Source organism: Rhamphochromis sp. 'chilingali' (genome assembly GCF_963969265.1).
Source record: "Rhamphochromis sp. 'chilingali' genome assembly, chromosome: 10".
NCBI lineage: Eukaryota > Metazoa > Chordata > Actinopteri > Cichliformes > Cichlidae > Rhamphochromis > Rhamphochromis sp. 'chilingali'.
The window spans coordinates 18,001,615-18,020,969 of record NC_137937.1 but is presented as its reverse complement, the minus strand read 5'-3'; the positions used below and the strand labels follow the sequence as shown (position 1 = coordinate 18,020,969).

Below are 19,355 nucleotides of genomic sequence, written 5' to 3'. Positions count from 1 at the left end.
CCACTACACGTCCAGTACCATTACTTATTTATAAGGCATGGCGTGTAAGTGCCACAGTGGCCTCGCTCGCTTCCCCCACGCCATAAGGGCACTTTCATAACACCCTGTTTACATTTCAACCACCAAGAGAGGAGTGATAACAAAAAAGGATCTCCAATTAGTTACAGTGTCCAGAGCATGGCGAGACGCTGGCAGCGGTGAATGCTCTGATAAATATTTGTAATAAGTCATAGAGTCCTTTGGTTTGTACTGGGAATCATCCAAAGTTATTGAAGGAGATGAGTTGGAATACTTCTCTGTAAAATCTCAGCTTAATTTTAAATTACGGTAAGGAAACTGCAAAAACAGCAGGGATTAGATCTAAAAGCATGAATGTATATTGCAGCTACAATAAGGGAACAAACTATGTAAGCGCAATTATGTTATTTCTTTTTCTTTGCCTTTTTTCAGGCTACGTCTTCTTCAAAATAGAAACAGATTGACATTTTTATGTTACAAACCAATACTACTACCAGGATTCAGTGCCATTACTACTATTCATGGCTTAAAATCATTTGGCAATGGCATTCATTTCAGTCTGTGTAATGGTTTAAAAGAGATGCACTACACACTGAAAGGAATTACAGATATTCAATAGCAGGATTCTCCTGATACACATGGATTGAATCGTAATTAAAAATCAATTCTGACAACATTATTATAGAAAATCCAATCAACACAGCATTCTTTTTAGCACAGAAACCACAAATGTGGGAGAAACTTGGTTTCTGAAGTAAAAAACAACAACAAAAAAACATTCACACTCAGTTGCATAGAGGCAGGTGGGAGGATTCATTGTCAGCAAGTAAACAAAGCGGTGTGACATGCCAGTACCCCTCCCCTCTGTTTCTGAAACACAATAAAGAATCAGATCAAATGCAGATTAAGAATGAGATACTTGTGGCATTTCATACACGCCCTAAAACTGTATGGATTAAAGGTTTTGCTAGCCTACGTGCTAGAGGACACCATTTGGTATACCTATATTCTTTTAGACTGTATTGTGGGCAATATGTAAGATATCAGGTCATTATAATGGATTACCAATCCAACAAGTTGATAGTACTTATCAAACAGGTTAAAGCAACAACTCTGCAGAAAAAAAAAATTCTATAGGGCTCAACTATATGTTAGTCAAGTATATGTTAAAATAAATAAGCGAGGTATTTATGAGATAATATCTGAGCAAAAACTGAACATGTTGTGCATTTGTATACTGTACACATCAGTATGCAGGGTGCTTCTGTGTGCATTGTGAAAGCTAAGAATTCTCTTCTCCCTTATGGCAATGTAGGTCATATTTTCCTCCAACTCGGCCTCTTGTGTGCCTCAGCATGAGGCTAGCCCTGCTCCATCTCTGGATGCCACCAAACACAGGGTTGGCATAAACTCACGGGACACACACACATATGCAAGGCCACACAAACACCCTCCCACACACACACACGCACATTCTGACAGATGTGATGCCAGGCAGAGCTCAGACATGTTACCATACTGCACCGCTGTCTGGGACTTCCATTGCCACTGTATCCCCAAACCACTATCCTGCGCCATGCCTCATACATTCAGCCTTAGGCCAGGCCGGCCCTGCCCAGCTGTGTGTGATTCAGCGCGGACCTGGCTAACACAAGTCCATCCTCTATCTACACCAAGCACTTTATCCTTCTCCACATCTACCACACCCTGATCTCATCACTTGTCTCTGGATGAATGGGGGCTTGGGATTGACGGCAGGCTAGCCGCCTCCGTCCTTGCCACCGCCATCTGCTTGGTGAGCCCAAGGAAAGTGAGAGGAACGCTTGCGTGTGTTTGCCAGCCAGCCAGCTAGCCTTGCCGAGGGCTGTTGTGTCCAAAAACGCTGCGCCGTGCCATAGAACCTTAACTCACTGTCACAAGGCCGTCCAATGTGATTGATCTGGTCCATTTAGTCAGAGCAGCCAAATCTGGGGGAGGCCTGGTGCTCCTGTAGCCTCTTCAGCCCGCTTCATCCCACAATAGCCCTGACATCCCAACTAGCACAACACAAACACTAGAGCCCTGCCAGCTGGCCCACAGGCTGGACATGCTCTGCCTGCTTATCAGTTAACACACCACAGGCCTAAAACCAGGCTTACATGGGCGTCTACGGCTCAATTCTTCTGGCTGTCCTATTGAGGGGTAATTGAACTGAAATGAATCATAGTAAATGTTCATATTGCAATATGTTTTCAATCCATGATAATGACATTTTGTTGGAAATGGTATTTCATTTGATGTCAGAAGATCGGTGGCTCAGGAGGTTAAATGCAGTTTCATTTATTAGAAGCAGTCCAGTGCACTAACAGATTAATGCTCAAAGAGAAGCTTTTATCAGCTCTATAAAAAAAGACTGATTCACAAAGCACACTGTCGTTTATATTTCAACAAATGCATCTCCCAGAACATCCTTGATACATTTATTAAAGGCGGATGAAATTGAGTTCAGAGTGAATTAAAGAGGTCAGGAGTACAGGTCTCTGTGTGTATGTGTGTGTGGAGGGGGGTTGTTTTTTTTTTGGAGGTTTTTTTTTTTCATTTTACAAACCTAATATTATTTCCTGTCCTGCATATTTGCCTATCCTTATCCCTTTTATTAGATGGCTGGTACTCTGGATTTATTCACTCCAGGGAAGACATTACATTGGTGTTTAGTTACTATGAAAATGAGCTCCCTAGACACATAGGTCATGGCCACAGCCCTTCATCTAGTTGCTATTTGTGCTGTGTGTGTGTATTACAGCACTTTGAAATGGGGCTAGCACAGAGCTCTCAGTGCTCCTTTTTTAACAGACTGTGAGCGTTATTTTTTGGGATCTACCCGCAGTTACAGTTGTCCTCGAAGTTCCAGCCACATAATGTGGTGTTATTTCTTTTTAGATGTCTGACTGCTTCGGAGGAATCTCTTCTCAAACTGCTGAACAGTACTCACTAAACAGAAAACGACTGTAGACTTACTGCGAACATCATGTGCGGTTTACTTGATTTGTGACATTAAGCTGAAACAAACAAAGCTTTAAGCTTTAATTGTGAGCGCTGAAGTGAGGCAAAGACACAGAGCTTTTAGATTCCAGAGGACTCGGAGGAGAAATGGATTCTATGTACTGCAAGCGCACTAAGTGAGTTTAAGAAACTCTAGGGAGTTGTTAGGAATATTGCATGTCCTCTCACCTTAATATTTAACAAGCGGAGAGCTTTTTCTCTGAAACTTTTCAGGATCCTTTGGTTCGCTGTGTATTTTTCTCATCTCACCAGATAACTGTTTCTGCCTCTCCCTCACTCTCTTACGTTCTTTCTTTGCTATTTCTGTGTTGCATTTACAGCAGCAGAAGGTATTCTTTGCATCAGACCTGGGGTAAAAAGGCCAAAAGAGAAAGGTTTGTCCATGTGGCACTGCCTGGTCATGAAGATGTGATGTATATATACATATATTTTTTAACAGAGTGAATTCATTTGATCCTGGACAGTATTTTACGGTAATTCCCATTGTCTGTGATACTTACACTGAATTTGAAGGCACACTGTGGTGAAACAACCTAAGCAAACTCCTTATCTGACTGAGGCATTTGGCACAGAAGTCTGTGAGCTGTCCAAAGACCACCATGGGAACTTTACTGATGGGGGGGGTGGGGTTGGCTGGAAAGATTGTGGGAGTGTAGTGACAGTTGGGGGACTTTTCTCGTGTGAAATGAGCCCAGCCATTTCATAGAAAAACACACCACTACAAACAAAGAGCATCCATGGCCTGATAATAAGGCAATCTGAAGTAGATCGTTTAAAAGTAGTCTATATACACCCTCCTGCCCCCAACCCACCCCCTTTTTTGTGCATGCCTCCATTCGTAATTGTAGCCAAGATAATTAAAGAATTCTTTCCTTAATTCCCCAGAATATAATCATGACAGTTTTACAAGCGGCAAGGTAATATGATCTCATATTTTTGTTTAGTGGTGCTAACCGTGTTGCAAAGTAGTTTTAACCGTGTCTCCAATGGTGACATCTCATCATGGCACAGTATGAAATGGTCCTGAAGTTGAATAAGACTCAAACAAAAGCGTGAGGGAATTAGTATTTGCGAGGCACATTTCCAGAAAGTGTTTATGTTCTTCTTACAGCCTTTCTCTGGCAGAAGCGATTACATGAACGTCTCCTACTTATTTGTTTTCATCTGAACATTTGGCTGAGGGGTTTATCCATCTTGACAAGCACATAATATGGCTTTTGGTGCTGTGAGGAAGAAGACGGCAGAGAACGGAGGAGAGAGAGGGGAGAAAATGTGGAAGTTAAAACAGAGGCTCTGTGATGGGGTTTTTATCACTTTCCTTGCTTTTCCCTTCCTCTCTTTAACAACATGCTTAACTCCCCAAAGATGTGTTGAAAGATCACAATAATCCCCTCGAAATGACATTAGTCCTCACTCTCCTCTTTGAGTAGGTGGAATGTATCTGAGCCAAATTACTGAAGACACTCTAGGGTGTTGGGAACGATGTGATAAACATATAAAGTTCCCAATGTAATTTGATTAAGTCTAAAAAGTATAAATATGGTATCTGCTCAACATTTCCATGCTAAGCCTATTAGAAGCTCTACAGTAAATAAAATTTAGTCCACATGATAGCTGACTTGACTTGAAGTAAAAACGTATCCTATCAAATAGTTAAGATTTCTTAAACTTTTCATTATCCACTGCTGGTCGCTCTATTTTTATAGGAAAATCTCCAGCAGAAAAAAAAGGTTGTCATTATTACACAGGGGGAAAAAACTGCCAAAGGTAAATTCTTTGATCACACTAAATGAAGAATTTATCAAAGTGCTGTTCCTGTTCTTTGTTGCGTTCTATAGGCTGCCCCCCACACCCACCTCCCCACTACCAGCCACAGGAGATCACAAATCAAAATATTACCGGCTGAAAAAAGGAAAACATGTGATTGTCTGGCTGGATTGTCCTCGCACACTATCTTAAGCCCTTTGACACGACTTGAAGCAAACTTCAAAATGGAACATTACAGAATATGGACCTCTCCCTGCACCAGTGCTGCATTTTGAACATTGCAGAAAGAGCACCAAAGTGCTTATTTCTGCTCCATCAACTTGGGAGCCTGGAAGGCTGGATTGGAGTGCTCAGCTCCAAAAATTGCTGCCAAGATACGCCACTGACTTTTCAACCAGCTTTCACTCATAACAGCCTAATACAGGACTGGAAAGGAGGGGCTATTTTATGACCAAAATATTGTGGTTCAAACTCTACCTTCCCCTTATATTATTTATTTACTTATTTCTCTCTCTCTCTTTCTCTCTCTCTAACTATCTATCTATCTATCTATCTATCTATAACTTTTTTTTATGTCCTATTGGTGTGTGCATACAGTGTTTGCAGCCTGTGTGTAGCTGTCTGTTTGCTGATTCCCTGTGTGAAGTGTTGGATAATTAGCTGGCTTATCAGCCAGGGACATGGGCAGTCTCTTCACCAATGACAGTTCATGGAGCCCAGCACCTGAAGGAGGCTGGAGAAAAGGAGAAGGTGGGATGATAAGGCTGCAGGAGGAGAGACAAGGAGGGGAGAGAGACAGAGAAAGAGAGAGAGAGCGCAAGAGAGGGAAGGAGTAAAAAGGAGAGTGAGAACAGGGCAGAGGAAGGTGTGGGGGGTAGAGAAGCAGACAAAACCTGAAAGAGAGAAATGAGATGAGGAGCCAGACAGAGGAGTAGACAGAGAGATGGAGCAGTTAAAAAGGGGGAGACAGTTAGGCCCCGCAAGGACAGAGCAGCTGCTCCGGCCTATCAGCTCTTCCACGAGACCTCGGCGCTCATTAGCATAAATTCAAATGACAAATGTGGCCCGCTTTGGCAAAGACTAATTAATTCACGGAGGGGGGAAACTCACCAGAGTAAGAATTCAAATCACTCAATGCCACGGGCCTGTACAAGTGTTAAGAGGGAGTGTGTTGAGCTCCATTGTGTTTTGAAATTACTACAGTTCCTCGCATGTCCTGAAAAGGTTACAGATTTAATGTCAGTGTTTTGCCTGCGCCTGACGATTTAAAAAAAAATTTTTTTTATTTATTTAGGTTGGGCACTAACATTTCGGAAAAGTTTAAGTTTTTTAAGGAGCAATGCTGCTTTTTGTAAATATTCCATATTTATATGGCATGTGTGGGTGGGTGTGATTTGGTTGATTAGACTGACTGGTCTTTTCACACACACACACACACACACACACACACACACACACACACACACACACACACACACACACACACACACACACAAACACTCAGTAGTTCCTGATTTATAGCAGGGAACAATGGACTGGAAAAGATTGCTTGTACTGAAGTGAGGGCAGGCTGTGTGGCCTGGAAAAGATGGGGAAAGAATAAGTGCTCCCCCTTGTGTTCAGCACATATATTTCTACTTTTACTCCTGCCTCACTCTGTGGGACAGTGCAACACTCCCAGTCCCATTAGTAAAAAATATAGAGTTTGCACTCAGTCATTATGGATACCTGCACAAAGTTTCGTTAACAAGCTTATCATTCTCAAGGTATGTGTGCAAATTAAATCAATCCAATATGCCGGCATGTGTTCTAAATGATGTGTTTCAATGACCGTGCAGATACAGGCCCCAGCTTCTGTTATCTTTCAATCTGCTTTGTTTTCCATTTTACAGAAGGCTTAACTGTCCTGAACATCTGGCTCTCATCAAGTCCAGGTGTTCCTGTAACCGTGTGAATGTGTGTAAGTGTGTGCGCGTGTGTTTGTGTGTTTGCCTCTTCATATTTTGCGTTTCAGTTTCTCTACCTGCTTACACCTCTGTCTTTTCCTTTCTTTTCCTTCATACTCTGAAAACACACTGAGCTCAGCCAGGTGCAACCGTTTTTCTCACCAAATGCCTTGTTAAAGACCCCACAACGGTTGCCCAAGAGCGCTCTCTGCTAAACCAGACTCTTCCTGCACCATAATTACATCAAAACAGAACATGTTGTGCAGTGTGGGGACTATTTATACATCTACATTTAGAGCCAGTTTTCGCTCTTTCTGCTTCCAAGGAACATCCTTTCAGTGACTACAGTGTCTACACACCGTGTGTGTGTGTTGTGTGTGTGTGTGTGTGTGTGTGTGTGTGTGTGTGTGTGTGTGTGTGTGTGTGTGTGTGTGTGTGTGTGTGTGTGAGAGAGAGAGAAAGAGAGAGAGAGAGAGAGAGAGAGAGACTGTGTGTGTGCTAAGGGGTGTAAATGGGTGGTGGTTGGCAGGGTTGATGTTATTCTCCAGGTGGCACACAGAGGCCCCAGTTGCTGCTGCCCATTACCAATTACTCCAAGATTCATACACCTGTAAAAAACATCACATCTTGACCAAAACACTGAAAGTATGCAGTACTCTTTTTGCTTGACAGTGGCAGACAGCTAGAACTATTTCAAGCCAATGCTATAACCAACTGTTCATTCAAAAGCAATCATTCAGGCAAAACCACAACTATTATGGGCCTACTATTCATATCTTTGTATGAGGCCATCACAATTTCCATGCTAGCTTCATATGTACTATGATTGCTCTCTGGTTTAAACTACAGAATGGTCTTTGTTGGAGAGATCTCCTAACCGTGCAATATTCCAGCCTCTAATGGGCAATTACACTGTAGGCCTGGTCATTTATTTATTTAATACTATCGTTGCCATGACGATAATGTTTGCCCCATTCATGCAAGCGCGCTTTCATTGAGAATTTACGTTCACTTCCAAAATCTCCAGAATCGCAGAGAAAAATTACTTTAGTTTTTGTCATAGGAAGACATCACCTACAAAGCAAATTCAAATATCGTTTTTCGAGCATGTTTTCGTTCACCCAAAGAAGAAAAAGAAATTATAATTATAATGGATTATACTGCAAAATAATTGCTGTATTCCTTATAAAATCACATATAATAAGTTCTGGCCCAGACATTGCCCAGCAGGGCTCTACACGAGAGCTTAAATGTCCTACTTACAAGCAGCACTCTTGCCTAAACCAATTTTAAGATTTTCAGTAGCGAGAATGTATATGCTTATTTTCGATGCAATACCCAAGTGAGGTCAACTGTGAATAAGGTCCACAGGTCATTTCGTGACGTAATCCGGAGTTGAGTCAAACTAAAAATGAAAGTGTCAAAGCACATGTAAGGTAACTCAAATACCCTCAAAATAGCCACAGTAAAACTGTCATCTTACAGAACTAACCAAAGAAAAGAAAAATATTATAAGAAAGCAGTATCTGTATGACAGAGTTGCAGTAAGGTGTATCAGCAGGTTGTGGAGCTTTACAAAGGAATGTAACTAGGAAAGTGGTTTTTTGAAAGAATATAAAATATGGACATATTTAATAGCCACATATGTACATTTCACTGTCTGTGTGTTGCAGGAAGTTGTTAAATACATGCATTCGTCAGATTAATTTTTTGGGATATATTGCATCCAAGAAGACCAAGGCTTACACATTCAACCTGTCAGCTTTGAAGAGTCATGGACGTTAACTTTGATAGGTCATCCACTGACCCACTCTCACATCACTGATAATTCTTCAATTCCCTTCAGCTACAGAGTGTGAGAGAGAGAGAGCTAATAAGCCCCACCAAAACTCACATCTATTATTATTAATCACACTTAAAAGTCTGAAATTCACCCATGATGACTAATTTTATGAGAGCAAATGTGTCACAGTCATTTTTGACTGGCAAGATATTGTTATTTGGTTATGCAACATATTAATTGGCATGGGTCACCAAACGTTATGCAGACATTAATGTAAGCTTCATGTACTGTCACGATTCATTAAATCGATTTTCGATGACGGTTTTGATATTAACTGTCCCTCGCACCCTGATTCCACAGTGTGTGTGTCTAAGCTCAAGACTAACATATGACTAATGCACCTTGCCATACCTTGCTGACGCACATAGAGCAGAGAGGAAGGGAGTAGAGGAGTCACGGGAGGAAATGGTTTCATGGCTGAGCTGCCTGTTTGTATTAGTGTATCTGAAACGGGGATCGTCTACTAGCAGTCTGACATGGTGTTGCTCTCGCCTTTGGCATGCATCCATCCCTTCAGACTGACACACATGCACACACAACCCCGAGTCACACATAAAATCACACACAGGCACGGACGCGCGCAGTGACATGCGGAAACGCACATCGTGCATTTAGCTTGCCTTCCTCCGACCTCCCCGCTGTGCCTGACACAGCACCCATGATCCTTTGCCTCGCGGGTTGTGAGCTGTCAGAGTGACAGGGCATGAGGAGTCTGACATGTGACGCCGTGAGACAGGATCAAATGTGTCATCATCTCCTCAAACAGAAAAAAACAACAAAAAACCAAAAAAAAACAAAGAGATGAGAAACTCTTTTCTGCAACATAAGCTTATTTTTGTCAGTAATATCACAGCCAGCTCTGGGTTTTTTTTTATCTAGTTTAATTCTTTCATCTATGCTGAAGATTTAAGTTCTTTTTCTTCTCTGGGGTCAGGCAGAGGGAGGGCACACTTTCCAGTAACAAAGAAATGTCAAACGAGCACTGTTTTGGACAAGGCACAGTTATGTAACAATAATTTAAGTTGCAGTATTAAAAAGAAATGAAATCAGTGAAAACACATATTTGATGAGAAAAGTAGCTCAATAAATATGCAGAGTGAGCAGACTGAGTTGTTAATATTTGACAAGCGCACACACACACACACACACACACACACATGGTTTCACTAGCTCAGTCCAGTCTGTCCTAGGCCGTCCAGGTCTCTGCTGTGTCGGTAGACCACACATCCACATCAGCCCTTTATTGTTCCTTCCACTGTGGTAATGGAAACCAAGTCAATGTGGCACGAAGCAGTAGGAAGTGGTGGCCAGAGGACGTGGGCCCCGGGCCTTGCATGGCCCCTTCATGGTTGGCATCTCTCTCTATATATATACACACACACACACACACACACACACACACACACACACACACACACACACACACACATTTTCACATACACATTACTGCACACATTTTTCACACCACATTTCCAGCCTTCCCGGGATTTGACACACTCATATATGAGGGAGATAGTCAAGCCACACCATAGTGAAAACACACGCCGTACCCACCTCTGCATCCTTTCAAATGGTAGGAAATCCTGGACATGCCGAGCACATTTAGAAAAATGCTTGTGGTTTGGGAGAAATTGGAATCACTTCATTCCCAAAGTAACGTGATGCTGGTTATATTAAAAAATGAAGGGGGTTCCATATGGAAGCCATCACGGACCTCATGCATGCACATACAAATGAAAAGAACCCCATCCCAGCTGCTAATGAGGGTGACTGTGACGTTTTTATGTTGTTATCCTTCTGTGTGGCTAAAGTAATGGCTATATGGATGGGATGTTTCATCCACACTTGCATGGGGGGTCTAGGCATTTTTGCTACAGCCTAAACACATTTTTTTAGTCATTTTAGCCTTGGAATAACAGTATCACCTCTACATTTGACAGGTAGGCTTTTTGTGGTTGGTTAGCAAGTTGGATTTATTTACTTTAAAAGACTTGCAGGAGGAGCCGAATTAATATAACGTGGCTGGTGTTTACAGTGAGGAGCAAACAGCAGTGGTTCATCTGAGGAATGCGTAATAGAATAGAATAGGAGACGGGCTTTCATTTCCATGTTGCAGAGGTCTAGTAAAATCAAAACAGCGTGATGAGAATGCTGTTTTTTTTTATCTTGGCGATCCTTTAGTGTGGCCTTAATTGATCTGTCTGTGAACAAAGAGATGTTAGATGTTATGGCAATGATTGTGTGAGTTCTGGTTGGAGTTAGTATGCACGTGACAGACGCAGTGCATGTCTATTTGTGCATCTGTGCATGTACTTGCATGCTCCGGTGCTATCAGTCTTCGTCAGGACCCTGCCCGGGTGTGTGAAGGTTTGTCTCCCAGTGTTGTTGCAGCCTGTGTAATCATGGTATTAATTATTAGCTGTTTGCTCTCCATCATCTACCTCCCTTGGGGCGGGCACCGTGCCTGGGCTGCCAAGGGCTGGCACTGGATGTCTCTTCCACTATAAATCTGCACGGTTAACATCACAGTCAGTGGAACAGCAAAGTGTTCTATATACGTTGTATAGACATTATGCAGAGTGAAATAATTAGAAGTGGATGGATTAATATTGTTTAAAAGTTAATCAAACATTATGTTTTTGTAGTCCTTTGTCACTGGTACTTTTCTTGGTTGAATCATGCAGTTCAGCCAGGAAATAAACACTGCGTCCCTTTGGGACTAGCCTAAATGGTGTGAGAAAAGATGTCTCACATTATCCTGCCTGGTGTCCTTAGGCCAGGTTGTGAATTAGTCTCTATCTGATCTCATGTGTCCTTTTCTCTCACTGCCCCCGGCATAACTCCATCACTTGTTAAAACACACACACACGCGCGCGTGTATGTACATTTGTCTCTTTCAAAACCTACCATCGGCATTGCTCTTTCAGAGATACTTGTGAAATGAATTGTCTGAAAGAAAGTCACAGCATCTGGCAGCGATTGTGGTGCCAAAGGCAATGTGTCTGAAACCCAGAGTGGATATGTGTGTGCGCGTGTCAGCCACCAAAGGGACAGGGATTTTCACCCCTGTTAGTCTTTAGGGTAAGAGACAGCTCACCCCGTCATTGACCTCCAGGATCTTGCCCGCACTTTTATGTCTACCGATTACAATTTAGTCCCCAGTTTAAGGTCATAATTCTTATTGATAACAATTCTTTATTCTTCAACCAACTGCCAACACTACTCTGGATATGACTGTGTGCACAATCACAAATTATCCTTAAACCACTCATTCCATGGATTTAAAGCGATTTAGAAAATCTGAAGTTATCACTTAACTTTGCCAGTTTTGCTTTAGTTGCCTTTCATGTGTAGTGTTTCGCCTTTCCCTTTAAAAACAGTGATAGCCATAAAGACCACAAAAGATCATTTTAGAAAAACACATTTTATGTCAGTTTATTGAATGGAAACATAAATGATCAGGAAGAATAAAGACCCAATAAATCTAGACCAGAGAAAGAAAGATTTCTTCTGGAACCAAAGCACAGTTATTAAAAAAATACTTATGGTTTTCAGAGAAACAACAGCTTCTCATTGTTCAGGGTAACAGCTTGAAGATGAGGTAAGAGATTTAGACGTGCCTGTTGCTAGATTCAAAGCATGTTTTTCCTCTTTTGAATCAGTAAAATAAAGCATTTGTAGATTCTGTTGCATTAATTAACAACTACCAATGTTCCCCTGTGGTTTCCATCCACTTTGAAGATTCCTTCACAATAGACTGAGAGATTTAACCATTTATAAACTGAAGAGGGGGGAAAAATCTCTGTGATTGGATCACAATGCCACATGTTGGCTGATTGCAAGCGCAGGAATTGTATCGTAAAAGCAAAAACCGCCTCTCGGGAATCACGTCAGGAAAAATCCTGATGTGGAAATGCTGCCAACTAGTTTTCACCAATGATTGTTAAAAAGAGATTTTGTTTTTCTTTAAATCCATTTCTGCAATTTTTTTGCTTCAAGACTGAGAGATGTTCTAATCCTCTGTTCATTGTTAGGGTTGTGTGGGACTGGCCGAGGAAAATAGCTTTTGATGGCAATGGAAGGGATACGGAGCTTTGCCAAAGAGGGCTTCAGAAGTTAATGGGCCGGTTTCTATGCTGACAGTAAAATCTTGGCTGGAGCCATCATTAGCTTCCGAGGCGTTATCTACTTCAGCGGTTTTGAAGATTATCTTTAAAGGGAAAACAGAAAATGACAATGTCAAGAACAAGAGACGAGTTTAAAAGCAAAGGTTTAATCAAGACTTAAGCCAGATGGAATTATCACCAAGCTAAAGCTGATTTATGTTGGATAACAGTTTGGAGAAATTCTTCCTAGATAACTGCTGTAGCCTTGAAACTGTCTCAAAAGCAAACTGCATCAGTTGGATTCACGTCTTCTTCTCTTTTTTTGATACACCACCATGCTAGCTATCTATTCCCAATGTGTAATGTTTGATCCACTCATATAAAATGTTGCTTACACTGATTGTTTGACCTAAAGAACAAAGAACCACAAAGAAAGTGAAACCCATTTTCTCAGTGAGGGCTCATGCATGCTTGCACCTACAAATACTGATCTTTATTTCAGCAAGGGACGAGGAAATCCAGGAGCTTCTTAAGTATTTTAAGAATAAAACTGCATGCCTGAGCTCCGCTAAAACCTTTACCAAAGCAGAGGACAATAGGGACTGTTTGCTTCACAGCACTTTGGAGAAGGGAAGATCTGAACATGCAGTTTTCTTACCCAAAGACTGTTAAGGTAACTTGAAGCCTCGAGGAGAGAGGGGGTGACCCCATCCTTTACGCTTCCTACTGCAGAAAACTCAGCCAAAAAGAAAAAGAAAGTCACCCAGGTGTTTACAGTTAGGATGAAGAAGGTAGGATGGAGGGTTTTTTTGTCTCATGTTAACTGACACCACTTTCAAACATAATTAATTACAAAAAGTTGAAGATAACAGTGGTGAGGGCTACGGGCTCGCCTCCGAAATCTGGACTAAAAGCAGTGAACGCGCACATTTTTTGTAAACGTATGCGTACCCACGCTTATGCGCCTCCATCGCTGTGCGCGTGTGCTCGCTATCCTCCCCTTACAAGTAACTCAGGGGTCGCCAGAATCAGCTTCGGAACAGAAACACAACCAACAGGCCACGAGCCATCAGCAGCCAGGTCAGATTAGGTTTCTGTCGTTGGCAATGTGCTGATAACGCTACAGTGAGTGGCACTTCCCTACCGCCATTTCACCTCAGCCGTCCCACACTCGTCAGTCCTCGACCGGTCAGATAGGGTCTGTCAGTTAAATAACAGATAAAGGAAAGGGAATGTAGGGGTGGTGGGGATTGGAGGGGGGTGCTTTAGCACCTTACTCAAAGGGGTTTTGTTAGTGATGAGGGTCACAGAAGGAAGGAACAGCCTAAAGACAAAGGGGAAGGGAAAGTTTGACTGGCACATTAGCCGGTGTCTCCCTATCAATCTCCTTAATCTTAAGAGACAAGGGATATCTTGAGTTGTGGGGATGACCATGAGAACAGGGATCTGGCAACACGAGAGAATTGGGGGCGCAACTGTCTCAATTGATTTGCTCTTACATTCTCTGCGCACAGATGCCCTCTCGCTCTGAGTTTATCTCCCACTCTGTGCCTGTTTATCTCTCTCATGCATATGACTGTAAAATTATATACATTGGCATTACACTATGTATCCATTTTTACTCATTTTACTGCAGCTTTAAAACTTTTACTTTTTTTTCTGTCTCACGGTTTTGCTCATTTCAGGTTTTCATGGTTTTGTCCTTGTAAACCAATTAGTATTTCATAAGAGGCTCATCACCCTTTCACACATATCACTGATGATTAGCCTTCTGGGATAACTTCAGCAGAATAGTCTCCTGGATAGATTTAGTCAGTCTGTCAACAGGCATCAGTTCAAGCAGGATGAGACCCATGTCAAACATTACCTCTCTATTTCAGAACAGAGGCACATCTGCCAAACGCTGTTATTGAACTGGCACTACAAGACCGTAACCTAGCCCCCCATAAATATTAAAGGTGTATGGTTAAAAAATATTAATGTCAAATTCAATCAATCATTATTACCCTAGGGGAAAATCCTGTTTAAGGTGTAGAAGCATTAGCAATTTTTAGCTTTGGTAACATCAGGATATCCCACTTCTAAACTGTGTGTAACAATGAGCCCCCTCTCTGCCTGTCAAAATATTTAGCCTTTTGTCCTGAGGAATCTGTTCATTTCACTGAGCTCTCTTTCAAAAACGCTGTCACTGACAAATTGGAAAAGGCAATGTCTCCACCTATAGGTGCAAATATAGCACTGCTACAACCATTTTTTGTTGTTGTTCTTTAATAATCAGGGCACAGTATGTGTGATGGAAATACTTGCATATTAAAATATCCCCAACACTAAATGCTTAAAGAAATAAAAACTTTTTAAAAAAATTGCAATTTTCATGAAGTTCTGCTGTTACAATTTGCTATTTAGATATTAATGTGTTCTTACATGAGAATGAATATGATTTTTGCAAGACTGATGTTGGTGTCAAGTTGTTTTGGCTGCAAGTATACCGTATGATGGCCAGTAAACTGTGTGTTATTGTTGTGTTTATACAATGTCGAGGCATTTTTTAAAATCCTTTTTTAAGAAAAGTGCTTGAATTCTGAAAAAGAATAACTACATTTTCCCGATACTTAAAAAAGGCTTTAGCTGTAAAATATTATCAATGCTGCATATTAATATTATTTAAAGAAAGAGACAGTTAACAATAAAGAGAGTAACCACTGTATTTTGATTGTTTGAAACAGTAAAAGTGAAGAAATAAGCAGGAGACAAACTTTTAAAGATAGTTTTGTTTGTAGATGCTATGTAAGTTTGGAGTAAATACAAAATAAAAGAGCATTAAACAAGCATACAACATACAAACATATAAACAAGGATAGAAAAAGGACTTTTTTTACATTATTATATACAGTGTAGAGTATAATGATATTAAAGAGGATTAAACCTGGAAGATGTTTCAGATCATCTTTGTGTTGGTATAACGCAATAATTTGTTAATATCTAGGCAAATAAAAGACAAGCTATAATCACAAAAAGCATGGGAGGAGATCACCATATGAACAAAATATAGCCCAATTTAAAATATAGTTATTATTTTTTTATCGTTTGCTATACCTCAGTTCTGGTTTGGGTAATTTAACTGTGCGCTGAGACTTTCAGAAACAAACGCCATGCTACAAAATAACTCAGGGAATACAGGAGGATGATTATAAGACGATGTCTGATACATGTATACAAATGGCGAGCAGAGTGAAATGCTTGTTATATGCGTGGATCAAAAAGGAGACTATACACTATAAAAATCTGTTTGTGTTTCTTTGACAAAAAAAAAAAAGTTTGTGATCATTTGTCATTGTGATCTGATCTCTCCCACCAACATTTCTACTGCATCTCAAAAGGAAATAAGTTATTTTGGTGTAAGAGAAGGTCTTCTCTATTTTATCCGAGAAAATGAGGCTGGGTAATTTCTGCACACTTGTGAGAATTTTTGTTTTCCTCAAAAACATCAAAATCGTGAGTTACACTTTTCTTTTTTGCTCCCTACAAAACAGGGATCCTCGTGTTTCTTTATTCTTCCAACAAAATAGAGAGTACAAAGTTTCAGTGGGAGGATTAAGTTAAAAAAAACACGCATTAACGTGAGGGAAGATGGCGTCCCTGAGTGTGTGTCTATGTGTGTCTGTATCTTTGTCCTAGCGTGTGTCTGCCTGACTATATGGTCTCCACATAATTGGCAGGAAATAAGCCCTGACGTCCGTCTTTGCTCCATCCCCTCCACCAGGCTTTGTCCACCGTCTCCACGTCCGTGATGATGTCACCCGGTTCAAAGGAGATCTCAGATTCGTCCTCTGTGAAGAACAACAAAATAACACAGTGAAGATCCGATAATCACAGTGTAATTATTGTGAATGGAGGCACTTTATGTTCCCATGCATGCCGATTATCCTCTGAAAGGCAGCTTACCTGCCTGGTAGTCGTAAAGAGCTCGGACGCATATCTGTTGCTCGGCTAAAACCTGAAGTGGAAAGGAAAACGGAGCAGAGGAAGACTATAATCAGAAAATATATTTCATGTTTAACTACAATTCAGAAGATTGAATAAAGCAAAAAAAAAAGAAAATCATGAACTTTCATGAAAACTTTCTCATATGAACTTTCATTTTATATGTTTTTTTTTTCTTTTTTACTTGTTTTTAACAATTCAAATGAAAAGGTCAAAATCATCTGTGGGTCTGCGCTACTAGCAAGTATTGGATGATAAATAACATACCTCAACTTCAAAAACTATAAAAAAAACCATCACTGAACAGCTTCCATGTTATTTTACTATGATTTTCCCTTTCTTATTTTTATTACGTTATTATTATTATTTCCCAAAAAATGCACAAACGTCCTCCTGTTGAAGTAATGCTTGTTCTAAACTGTACCACCCATATGGCGTTCCATACAATTTACACAGTAGACTTGTTCTTTTGTGGCATTCAGTGACACAATTAAAACAGTCCTCATCACTTGTAGAGATGACATCATACAATATAGTTTGAATTTAAAAAAAATAAAATAAATTACATTAAACAGGTTTTGTGGGCTTTGCATTAGCAATATTATTGTCTGCGTGTCTGTGGACAAAACACCTCTTTTCCATTTTCTGAGATCTCTTGCTTCTCATCTTCATTGATGTCGTCCTCCTCTGCAGTGCCGTGGAGACTGTAGCACGTAGTCACCTCTGAAGTGCTGAATTCAGCTTCAGATGGATTCACACATTGCACTGAGGAAGATCAGTGTGAAAATCACTCGTTATTTCAACTGGTGCGCTCATGTGATATCAAAAAAAACAAAAGCATTGTTTGAACCGTCACTGGTTGCCCGACCTATGCCATTATGCTCCGCTGTGTCATCTCCCAGTCCGATCCCGTTGCTCGACAGTGTTACGGTCTCATGTTCGATTCCTTGACAAACTGGTTCGGCATCTAAAAGATTGGTTTGTTAATGTTAAAGTATCATTTTCAGAAAACTGCAGCATTGCATTTAGAAATAATGACACTGTAACAATCCACTTTAAAAAAGGTTTCTGTAAGAAGCTGAGGGCTACCTGCAACTGCTGAGTCTTCCTGTTTCTCTGAAAGCTCAGCAGTGGGCTGACTGTCTTCTGACTGATTATTCTTCTCTCCATTTTCCTTTGTCTCCTCTTCATCCGTTTCTATCTCAGCTGGTTCCTCGATTGATGCTGGCTCAGTTTCCTCTTTTAATTCTCCCATCACCTCCTCCTCCTTGTCCTCCTTCTCATGGTCCTCCTGTTCTTCCTGTTCTTCCTCCTCTTTTTCTTTTTCTTCTCCTTCTTCTTCTTCTTCTTCCTCCTCTATTTCTATCAGGGCTGGTTCTGTGGTGACAGCAAAAGGCTGTGGTTTTGTTTCAGGATTATCTTCCTCCTGCTCCTCCATATCCTCTTCCTCATCCTCCTCCACCAGCACAGCCTGTACTTTGTAGCCAGTGTCTGAGACCAGCTCAGTGTGCACATGACTGGTTGTGTTGAGGTCTGTGGATTAGAAAATTATAAAGCTATAAATGCACACAAAAAAACAAAACAACATCAGTGTATTAATAAGCATGCATGTTTGTAAAGTGCACATTGAGGGTATGTGTAATCATCATTTCTGTTTCACAAGCCATTGGTTAACAGTCCCTGGGCTGATTTACAGCAGTATGTGGAGCAGCTTTTGCAATAAGTACCAATGAAAGTTTCCTGCACGCTAAACCATTAATGACTTTGAAGGACATGTTTTAAACAGATAAATATGTTTCTTCTTAATTTTGCATCTTCCTAAATATTCTTCTTGCTTGTCAGTATTTTCCTCCAGAAAAGGTATGGTACAAAGAAAGTGAAATATATCTGACTGCATCATGTTTCACCCTACCACTGTTTGGCTGTGGAGTCTCATTAAGAGGAGCTCCTGGAGCCTCTGAATTCAGAAGAGGCTTGGAGTGCAAAGCTGATTCGTCAGGCTGGGTGTCTGGCTGTGCCTCACAGGGGTTGACATTTGCTAAAGTGGGGGGCAAATAAGTCAAGAGACTAGGTGATGCTGGAGGTGCAGAAGGTTCTGTTGGAGATGTAGTTTTGGGTTCATCTGCAGCCTGGTTATTAGTTTGTGGAATGCTAGGAAGAGGTGAAACTGGAGGGACAGGACGAAGAGGAGACAGGGGCGGTGACGTGGGCGCTCTGGGCTTCTGCGGAGCTGCAGCGAGGCAGAAATTAGGGCTTATGGGGGGGGAGACGGCACGGTAAATGGGGGAAGGAGGAGCCCGGTAAAAGGGGGAGACCAGGGGAGAACTGCGAGGGGAGGATGCTGCACTCTCTTCTGCTTTTGAGAAGATGAAGGCTGTGTCTGTCAGGCTCCGCTGGTATCGTCTGAATGGTCTGCCTGGGTAGAAAGAAAAAAAAAACTGGTGTTAGAAGGTAAAACATGAAAAACACGTTTTATAACAAACAAAACTTGAAAGTGGATGCACTGAAATCTAGGGCTTATTCTTGTGTTTGTATAACCATGTCTGCTACTTCGGGCGAATACGTGATAGAATCGCTTTCTTTTGAAGCTCTTACCAGTGCGGGAGGATCCAGGGCTGGTGGGACTTTGTGACGATGATGATGACAGCT

General features: G+C 41.2%; 1 protein-coding gene across 1 annotated transcript in view; it reads right to left on the bottom strand.

The window, feature by feature from the left end:
• Window positions 1-15,322: 15,322 nt before the first annotated feature.
• Window positions 15,323-19,355, bottom strand: part of LOC308404934 (uncharacterized protein) — a 36,259-nt gene continuing 32,226 nt past the window's right edge. Inside the window, exons 10-16 of the mRNA XM_080895242.1 lie at window positions 19,302-19,355; window positions 18,619-19,122; window positions 17,796-18,239; window positions 17,575-17,673; window positions 17,338-17,471; window positions 16,668-16,719; window positions 15,323-16,552 (exon numbers count right to left, since the gene is read on the bottom strand). The exon at window positions 19,302-19,355 is cut by the window's right edge and continues 55 nt beyond it. Of these exons, the coding sequence (XP_080751368.1) occupies window positions 16,416-16,552; window positions 16,668-16,719; window positions 17,338-17,471; window positions 17,575-17,673; window positions 17,796-18,239; window positions 18,619-19,122; window positions 19,302-19,355 (1,424 nt within the window). The 3' untranslated portion in view covers window positions 15,323-16,415. The remainder of the gene's footprint in view (window positions 16,553-16,667; window positions 16,720-17,337; window positions 17,472-17,574; window positions 17,674-17,795; window positions 18,240-18,618; window positions 19,123-19,301) is intronic.